This window comes from Belonocnema kinseyi, chromosome 2, assembly GCF_010883055.1.
Source record: "Belonocnema kinseyi isolate 2016_QV_RU_SX_M_011 chromosome 2, B_treatae_v1, whole genome shotgun sequence".
In the NCBI taxonomy this organism is placed as follows: domain Eukaryota; kingdom Metazoa; phylum Arthropoda; class Insecta; order Hymenoptera; family Cynipidae; genus Belonocnema; species Belonocnema kinseyi.
In genome coordinates, this window is record NC_046658.1 from 21,437,969 (window position 1) to 21,448,638 (window position 10,670).

A 10,670-nucleotide genomic window follows, 5' to 3' on the forward strand; every position below is an offset into this window, starting at 1 on the left:
ACGAAGCCCGCATATCGCTGGCCTCTTAAACGCTGGTACTCGAGAAGAATGGGGTCCGATTGGCCGCTTTTCATGTGTAGGGGGCGTCGCCATAGGTCCTCGTTAAAATATAAACGTATGTGAGTGAGGAGTGATTAGCTCAGTTCTCGGATCATCAGACGAGTGTCCCGTGGCTCGCTTGTGGATCAGTCACGCTGCAAGGTCCGACACAACTACTTCTCTTTTTTAACTCTGCTTAAAACTAATTTAAATTAATCATAACCACCAAGAATTGATCGCAATTGGATCAGATTCCATTACACGCGGCTGCGCCGGCAATCATCCTCGTTTTTGCATAATTGCTTAAGTGACACGCGGCGCCTACCGAAAACGCTTCACAATATCGGTTTGTTCCAATCAGAAGATAACAACAAAATTATAAAGTCTTCGAAAATCAACATTAACTTGTGAACATCTTTTAACTATTCTTCTGCGGTAAAATAACTTTTATAGAAGAAACGAGACATCTTTTATTAAAAGAAGACAGTACCCAAGTGACAATATTTACAAAACAATAACGTTGCATTAAAAGAAAAAAAAAAGGATTGGAACATTTTTTACAATAAGATCAGTAGCACATTTTGGTCTTTAATGTCGCATGGGCATTAACTTCTATCCAAGCTTCACTCTTCATCAGGGAACCCTCAAAATCAAGATTGCAAGTTCTTCCTGGAAAAGAGAAGGAAAGAACACTTGGCGAGTGGAAGAGTTTCGATAAGTGCAAAGTTCGCGAAACAGTGCAACATTCCTGTCTGGAATTCACTTTGCGAGTAGGAGCTTTTGGCAGAGAAATGGACGGTGGTCCCTTCGACGATCCGATATTCTCGGACTTTGGAGGTCGCAGCGGAAGCGGTGTTCACAGCATTCAGGTGATGTTAGGTCTGCATGGTGGTCATCATGGGGGCGAATTGATGCCGACCAGCGGACATCTCCATAAATTGGATTCATCTAACAGTCCTCCTCCCCATCATCAGGCCCCCCATCATCATCTGCAGCAGCAGCAACAGAAGGAATTAAAGGAACTTGAATTATCAGGAATGTACGCTCCACTTCCTCAGACTCAAGATGTTACTACTTCTACCTCGATGACTGCCAGTGCTTCGTCTAATACTCTTCAGCAAGGTCTGCAACTGGGAAACTCGCTCAAGAGAAAACCGGATGATCCTTTGAGCAATATTGCTCCCGGTAAAATTAAATTTTTTTAATAACCCTTATTCTATAGTTTAGATCGTTAAAAAAATTATGCATGTATGTATTCTGTTTTGTTGAAGTAAAAACATCTTGTAACAACATCTTGAAGTATTGCAAGAGTTAAGATTTTATGTGAACCATTTTACTTGTCTTTATAGACATTTCTTATGAGTACATAAAAACTTTCAAACAATTTTACGAACTGCACGAGGTGTCGTTCTACTTCCTACTGTTCAAACGCTTAATCAGCGACAAAATTCACAATATTGTTCATAATCAAACATTTGTTGTTAAAAATTGGAATTATTACACAGGTATATTATTAAATTAAGCATCAATTATTCTATTTCTATTCTATATAGACGCAGGGAAAAAATGATTGAACGATTGCTTTAGTGAATCGATTTCTTTTAAGTAAGCACGATTTAAAGGACGATCCTCTTTTAAATAGAAATGACGGGTTTGCATCGGTCATCAACATTTGAATAGTTTTAATCTACTAGCTTCGATTCAGACGTCTTAAATAATAAACTCCGATTAACGACCGACATTTTTTTATTCTTTTTCGAAATTTTTGAAGTTATGTCCCCAAATTTTACTCAAAATTTATTAACTGTGAATATGCGAGTGGAATACTTTTAATACTTCACTGTAAAATTTAGACATCTCTTTTTTGCGGCATCATTTCGTTCGTGTCCTGTTTTTAAATAGGACAACTTTATGCTGTTATTTTCGATGCAAAACAAGCGATTCTGGGATCCCACCAGTGGCCTCATTTCAGTACCACTTGAGATTATTTTTTCTGAGTCTTATTGTAATACCTGAAAGTAGCCCTGAAATAATGCTTTTTTTGACCTTGTTGAAAATAATTAAAAATATATTTTGGTTATATTGCAGAATAGGGGTTTCACCTCTGTTTAAGCTAAAAAAATGGGTTGGCCACACGCTGTGTATCTATATTTAAAAGCAAACCACAGAATCGATAAAAAAAATCTTTTTACGAACTTGTACCTTTTTCTTATATTTTTAATATAAAACAACATGAAACAAATATTGATATTCAATCTTTCATTAAAGCCATTATTGATTTATTCAAGCGTACCCGTGCAGAAAATTCGCAAGGGCTCTAGTGGTCCTCTGTCCAGTTTTCCCTGTCTCTATTCGGGCTCTCGTGGAGAACACTAGTCGGAGCCCCATCTAGTGCGTAACGCTGAGGCCACGGGGGCCCTACTTGATTTTCTAGTAAGGTTCTAGTGCGGTCAGCCCGCCTACAATTTAATTAAAGAGAAGGGTTCCTGCGGGACTCCTACAGGATACTATCACGCTACTGGCAGCCAGTACATTTATCCCTTCATCACCAAACGACTGTATACGATCCGAATATCATTCATAATTTCAAAAATTGACATTTCATTTAAATATTTTCGTTAATTTTACCACCCACTGCTGCTATACTCTAAAGAAATGACAAAAAAGATGTTTAAAAAATAAATATTAATTAATTACGAGTATTTTTAGTTTAAATATTAATGGTCCCATTTAGAGTGAATACATATACTAAATTTTTAAGCATTATATTACAAATAAAATTTATAACGCTACGGGGTATCGAAACTACATATCTATACCTAAATCTACCGCCTAACCGTCGGGAGTCTTGATCACTGCGCTAAATCGACAAGTTGAAATTTGATGGCCTAAATCAAGTTTTCGAGAATAACAAGTGTAAACAATGATAAAAACATTATTTTTGCATAATCAAACCTTCATAAACCTAAAAATTATATTTTAGGCAATATAAGATTTTAGGAGTTCTCTGGTCGGGGCCCCATTAGATACAGATAGATTTGCTATACCTATAAGAAGCATGCAATTCTTCCCTAGAACCTGACAGGGCACCCATAAGTTTTTTCTAGACTAAATATTCTGATAGGGGCTCTGATATTCTGATATTAGGCACGAATAATTAAAAGAGCATGCTACTCATTATATTTTTTCTTATGAACTTAAAAAAATTTTATGATGCCACCTGTACACAGTAAAAAAAATCTGCCCGCTATGCGGCCACATTCTCATCGCGCGCTACGCGATCGGCTCGCAGATTTGAGCGCGCCTAGGGCGCGCAACTGTTGGTTCTCGCGCTTCGCGCTCGATTATGTATTTACCTCGCGCTACGCGCTCGGTCTTTATATTTTCGCACATTCTTGCGTAAACATTTTAAAATTAAGACTCAAAACATCCACCACTTTAATTTTGTAATTGTGAATTCTCTTTCGTTAAAAGAGAGCTTGAGCGCACCTAAGGTGCTGTTTAGAGTGTGTTTAGAGTATCCTAAGTGTGGGTTTCGGATAGGAGCAAGGTTTGTGCCCTGCTAGTATTCAGGCGCGACCAATGCTTCAGCCAGACATTTCCACGTGTCTTGCCACGCTTGAGCCATGCAAACTTCTTTTACGCGGCTTCTTAAAAAAATTGCGCAAAGTCCAATAAAAGAACATATTTATCCACCAAGCCCTTCTAAAAAGTTAGGAAAATTTAGTAGATTGTCTCCATCTTCGAAAATTTTGCCGCAGTTAAATTTCAACCAAATCACGTTTGACTGTGGGCGAAGCATGGCAGATGGGCCATTAGCCATGCTTGAACCATTGTTCATGACCATGGGACTACCGTGGGACAACCATGAGACGACTGTGGGTAAACATTTACCCAATCTTGAGCCACTCTACTCCATGCTCACCCCGTGCTTACTCCATGGTTACCCACGCTCACCCCACGCTTATGCCATTGTTGAGTCATGGTTCACCCATTGAACTTTTTCCAAGCGGGATATCTTAGGTAATTTCAATAATAATTGATGGAATATCATAAACGAGTAATTTTTGAATTTCACTGTACTATTGGAAATTAATGAGCAGCACTGCATAATATTTGAGGTTAGGAAATATGTCATTTTAATGTAGATTTATGTAGATTTATGTAGTTTATATAGTTTAATGTAGATCGATATTCAGTGATGAATTAAATTAACAAATCTGCGCTATGAAACATCACTGACAACATAGGGAACTATATTTCTTGTATTTCCTTTGATTTGAGCACTGCAATAAATGTAAATTGTTATCTTTTATTAATTAGTTTTTAAATGACGCCTTCTTTTTCAAAGTCCAAATAGAAGTACTTTCTAGAGCCAAGCTAGATTTTAGACGGTATTTTTATTTTAATGTGATGTGAAATTCTGGCTAGCGACATTAGTAGGTCTACATAGAACTGCGTGATGGATTTTTCTATCTACTATCGGCGACAAAACTATAGGCATTTGTCCTTGGAGCTCAACAACTCAGCCAAAAAAAATGCTAGCGCAATAAAAAAACAGTCATATAAAAGCTGAAAGTGTTTTACGTAAATGAGCTTGAAGACGTTTATGTAAAAAAAATGGTTGTGCTTAGCAGACTGAAAAATGTACAAAAAAGTAAGGATTTTCGGGTACATTTAAGAACAGTCAAGTTTAGAGCATTATTTCTTATACAAGGGGTGATGGGAAAAATTTGAAAAAATTCATGAATATGAGGAAAACCGTTGTGAACCAGTTGCAGTTGAGAAATTTGAAAAATAATAAAAATTGTTGCTTGAAAGTACAAAAATTTGCAACTATATTATCTTCAATTCGAATACAGATATTAAAGCGATTCAAACTGCAAACTGTAATGGATAGGCTTTTCAATTACTCGTCAGGACGTGTTCTTATTTTTTGTGAAAATTGCGATATTTTTGGACATTTTTTTTGTTGGAAAACAAGTGACAGAAAGCAGTTGGGGGGGGGGGTACTGCCGACCGCTGGCCCCTTTCTTCGACCCGTGGAAAAGTGCCATCCAAGCATTCAGAACCAGGGGCCGAAGAATGGCACCAGCGGTTGGCAGTAAAACAAAAAGCCCCCCCCCCCCGCTTTCTCTCACTTGTTTTCCGACAAAAAAAATGTCTGAAAATATCACGATTTTCGCAAAAAATAAGACGAAGATATCCTTCCGGGTGATTGAAAATAAATACAGAGCTATCCATTACAGTATGAAGTTTGAATCGCTTTAATATATGTATTAGAACTGAAGATAATATAGTTGCACATTTTTGTACTTTTAAGCAACTATTTTTATTATTTTTTAAATTTCTCAACTGCAACTGGTTCACAACAGTTTTCCTCATACTCATGAATTTTTTCAAAATTTTCCCATCGCCCCTTGTATAAGAAATAATGCTCTAAACTTGACTGTTCTTAAATGTATCCGAAAATCCTTACTTTTTTTACATTTTTCAGTCTGCTAAGCACAAAATTTTTTTTACATAATCGTCTTCAAGCTCATTAACGTAGAACACTTTCAGCTTTCAAGTGCCGATAGTAGTAGGTATAGATAGCGCCAAAAGAGCGTCAATCTAATTCGGCGTGAACAGACAGCCACGAATAATCCAGTAGTTGCGCTAGAATAATTCCAGTCTGCCAGAAATTATTTCCACATGGGATAAAGCAACTCACTTGCGCAGTGACATTTAGCAGAAGTCGAATGCATTTCGAAGAAGCACAAGGCACCGTAAGTTGAGTAAACTTATTAGAACATATCAGCACTTTGATAAAGTTACAGAATCACTTTGATAAAGATTACAGAACAGTTGGGTAAAACGCGGCCGAGGGCTCGATAGAAAATTTAAATGGGTTTACAGAAAAGTCATGAAGGAATTACGGACGCTCGAGAAACTTTAACTGTCAGTTTGGTAAACCGTCAGCTTCTGTCAATAAAAAACGCTCTTATACACAATTAATCGGAGTCAGTCACAGCCAATCAGAATAGAATATCGTCGGAAATACACTCACGCCACGTATAGCTAATATATACATATGAGTCAGGTCAGCGAAATTCGTGAAATCATTGCGCACGCATATCACGGATTTCGTCGCCGATTTATGTGAAAGTACTCTATGAAGGAAGACGATTCATCAAGTTTCAGCTCTTTCAGTAGAAACGGTTAGATTTTACATTCCTTGTCAGTTCGAAATTTCGGAAAAAAGCGTTATTTTCGAAAAATTCTACATCCCTTCAGTCTTAATCAATTTTGATCCACAAGGTTGCATTTTTTTCGTTATTACTTTAATTGAGTTATTACTTTATTACTTTAATTATTATAATCTAGTTATTACTTTAATTATTGCTTTAATTGAAAAATGTATTCTAATGCTTTTAATTAATTGCAGCGTGTTTACAGAGCAATCACCACTTGCAATTTTTCGAAAAATGAGGGTATTTTCCGGACGCTACTGTAACGCTAATTAGAAACTGGAGGGATCTGCGACGTACTGATACCACAAGATCTTGTTTGTTTTTGTTTTGAGGGCACTGACATGCACGAAACTTGCAGAAAATAATCTTCGAACATCCCTAAACAAAACTCAAAAGGACCTGGAAGGTATTTTGGCCTTGGTCCGCAGATATGATTTTTTTTTCTTTTGGTGTTTTGACTCTCTTACGCGATAGGCTAGTCGCCTCTTGGTCGGCATAGAAGCGCGTTGATGCCACGTAATGGACTCATTGTCAACTGTTCTCCAAAACAAAACCTAAACTTCGAAGTACATGCACGCCTACTTACATGGTTCGTCTCATAGGCTTGTAGTTTAGAACTTGATTTGTCAAAAATAGTGAGGAAATGAATTTAAAAATTTCAGGACGTTTTAAAACAATATGGTTGTGTGGATAATTGGCGAAAAGAATAATCTTCAGTACTTTCGTTGGGTGATATTTTTTTAGATTTCACCAGGTTTTTCTAGATTTCATGAGGTTCTAAAAATCAAGTTGCTTGAGTCGAAATGTAGGCTCTACTTTGAAGCCGTAACTCCTACCTTAGTAGGGACTGGAAGCTGTAAAGTAGGTTCTAAATAAGCAGCGATTTCAATGTAATTTAGACCCTACTTTGACGCTATAAAAGAGTCGGAAATTGACCGTTTTTCCACGTTTATCGTGAAAGTAGGGTCATTTAAGTCAAATTAGACCATAATTTAAAGCTTAAACAACTACTGTAGGACTTGTGGCATCAAAGCAGGTTCTCTATAATCTCACACCAATATGGATGAATAAAAATAAGTTTTATTATTTATCACAAAAAATAAAATAACATCTTTGATATAAATATCAAGGATATTAGCAATTGTTTTTTAGACACATTCTTTATAGAATTTTTTTATATTGATGGTAGATCATAGTGAACGGAAAAATCCGCAAGTACTAAGAAACGAACGCGAGATCGCACACACACACTGATTATTTGCCAAACACCTAATGCCCTAACCGATTCAGCTAACGGATCGCGTTAGGATGTCTTTGATAAAAATCATTAGCACTTCTTCAATAATGCAAGGTCCAAATTTTTAAAAAATTCGAAACAATTAATTAATTCATTACTTTTTTTAACTTTTTGTGTCGTTAAATATTTGAAACGATTTTTTAAGAGTTCAATATAAATCGGTTCTATTTTTTTAGAAGTATTCTACGTTATACCCTTTGAAAGAACTTGAGACTACATATTTTGGTGCAATTGCAGAATAGTAGCTTCACCTGTTTCTTGGCTGAGAAAACAGTTTTTTTCGGCAAGAAACTTTTAGAATCTTAAATTGAACGATAAATGAAGCGATTTGACCAGGCAGAAGTTAAAATTATTGTTACTTTCGAGCAGGGTTGAAAGAAGTTTTTTGAAAAACGGCAAGTAATTCTGACTTGTGGTTTACGATTAACAATTAAATAACGACCTGACCCTCGACCGATACACATGCGAGCTTGTTCTAAATATGTGTCTAGCGAGAATAGTAGAAATCTAGAAAGAATGGTAGAAAGGATATTCTCAACCTTCTTTGTGCTTCTGTGTTGTATTTTTCATATAAGGTAAATGGCAACAAATCGTGCTTTGTTTTGTTCGTGGTGTCAACAGGCAAGATCTTTGCCTCCGCCAGGAACACAAGCTCGCACGTGTATCCATTGAGCGTCAGGTCTTTATTTAATTGTTATTGGTAAAGCACCCAGAGTCGAAATATAGGCCCTACTATGACGCTCCAAGTAGAAGTATTGTCTCTACTTTGCAGCTCTTTATTCTACTAGCTCCTACGTAGCCACTCCTAAAGATATTTTCATTGTATTTTGCTTCGGTATTAGCTTCAGGCCATACATTGAAGGACTTGCCTCTATATTCTTGAGTTTTACTTATGTGTCCTTTAAAGCTCCATATTCTCGGTAGAATTTTTGAATTCTCTTCTTACGCTCTTAAATTTTAACGCACAAAATATGTGGCGTCGTTGCCTCGACGCCTGCGCCCTTATGACAGATACTTTATTGTTTTCTCTAAAATCCCATTACCACAGTTTGTGAAAGCGAAAGTTTAATTGGTTTTAATTAATAAATATTAAAATAATAAAATCGAAATGGCTTCAATTGTTTCTTTAAAATGCTATATTTTTAAACCAATTTATCTGTATATGCCGAGGGGCCGATCACTCCAATATTCCTGAAGCATTCATTAAATATTCCCATACACGTATTCTTTCATTATTCTTGGTATTCTTGACATCCTTTATAATCTCAAATATTTTTGATATTCTAAATTATTCTAAATGATTTTTAAAAATGTCAAGACAATTCAAAAGATTTGATGTATTATTCTTTAATTACGAAATATGTTCAAGTGTTTAAAAGGATTTGATTGAATTACAAATTAATTTAACGGGATTTAAAAATTCTTTTAATTAAAAAAAAGATTAAAGTTTAGAAATGAATTTCAAAAGATTTCAAGCAATTTTAAAGAATTTTAAAGGATTTTAGAAGAATTCCAAAAAGTACAAGAATTTTCAAGAGATTTTAAAGACTTTAATTTCGTTTTTATGAGTTCAAGAGATTTTTAGTTATTTTAAGGGATTTTGTGGCATTTGAATCGATGTAAAATAGTTTAAAAAGTCTGTAAGCCCGAATAAAAATGCTTTGACTCGAGTTCGACTTTAATTTCCCCCAATCAAGACTTGCTGAAGTCGAAAAGATCGACTTGAGCATGTCTCAGCTTTGAGACGGAGCCAGTCTTCAACTTATGTCTTAGAGACAAGTTTCTATGTCTTGAAGACATAAATTTAACTCTTGAGTCAAATTTTTATGACTCTAACACGAGCGGTTTATTACTTCGATTGTATACCTGTCCTAAAAAAAGGGTCATTCTGACTGCCATAAAAGGTAATCTTTCATAAAGATTAAACAATCTTGTATAATTTTATACAATATGTATATATCCACTTATTTGCAGATTTTCATTTGTATTATACTTGTTTGATGATGATACCGAAAATGTTGTTTGTATTTACGTATTTCTAACAGTTTAGGAGATCCTTCTAGAAAGCTACGATTTTTATTTTTTTTTTAAGAAAAATTTTAAGAGCTATACTAGTTCAGACCCACAGATTCTGAGTTTTTTAATTAAAAATAACTAATTTAATCATTACAAATTTTTCATTCATCAATTTTAATCTTATTTATGAGCCGAAAAAGGTTCGTGTTAAAGCAGGTTTCTTTGAGACAAGTAAACGTTGTCTTAGCCAAGACAAGGCTTGACTTGAGGTAAATAAACGCCGTTTTACCTGCCATGGCCATAAAAGTAAGACGAAGGCTTATGTCTCGACTCAGTTTTGAGATGCAGCCAGACATCGATGTCTTGGAGACGAACTCAAGACATAACCAAGTCGAACTCAAGTCGAAGCATTTTTACTCCGGAGGAATTAAAAATATTGCAAAGCATTTTAAATAATTTAAAAAAATTAAAAAGAGTTTAAGGATCTGCATGTAATTTAACAATATTTAAATGTATTTAAAAAGATTTTCAGAAGTTTCAAGGGATTTAACGGAAGTTATTTGATTTCAAACATTTTCAAGTGTATAATCAAATTTCAAAAGATTTGGAATTATTTAAAACAGTTTAAGATCTTTTTTATGAACTTAAGGGATTTCAAGTAATTTTGATTAATTTTGAAGGAATTTCGGTATAATTTAAATGAGTTTTAAGATTTAAAAGTAATTTTAAAATATAAATAATGTTCTTGAATTATTTAAAGTCTGTTAAATCTTTAGAAATCTTCGGAAATTTGTGGAAATCCTTTAAAATCTATTAAATTTCTGAAAAAATATTTCGAATTTTCATAAATCTTTTAAAATATCTTGATATATTTTTAGATTTAGTGCAAATCTTGTTTAAGCACATAAAATATGCAATAATAAATTGTGATATTTCTAAAATCTAAAATCTTAGTATATATATATGGGGCATTATTCCTCAATTACCCCAACTCAAAAAGTCATGTTTTTCGATTGTCTCTAAATTCTGGGAATATGTTCGCCTACCCAACAGTAGTTAATCCACAAACTTATAGACTAGGATTA

General features: G+C 34.8%; 1 protein-coding gene across 1 annotated transcript in view; it reads left to right on the forward strand.

The window, feature by feature from the left end:
• Nucleotides 1-160: 160 nt before the first annotated feature.
• The window catches only part of LOC117167191 (retinal homeobox protein Rx-B), a 191,478-nt gene continuing 180,968 nt past the window's right edge, over nucleotides 161-10,670 (forward strand). Inside the window, exon 1 of the mRNA XM_033351916.1 lies at nucleotides 161-1,224. Coding sequence (XP_033207807.1) covers nucleotides 831-1,224 — 394 coding nt within the window. The 5' untranslated portion in view covers nucleotides 161-830. The remainder of the gene's footprint in view (nucleotides 1,225-10,670) is intronic.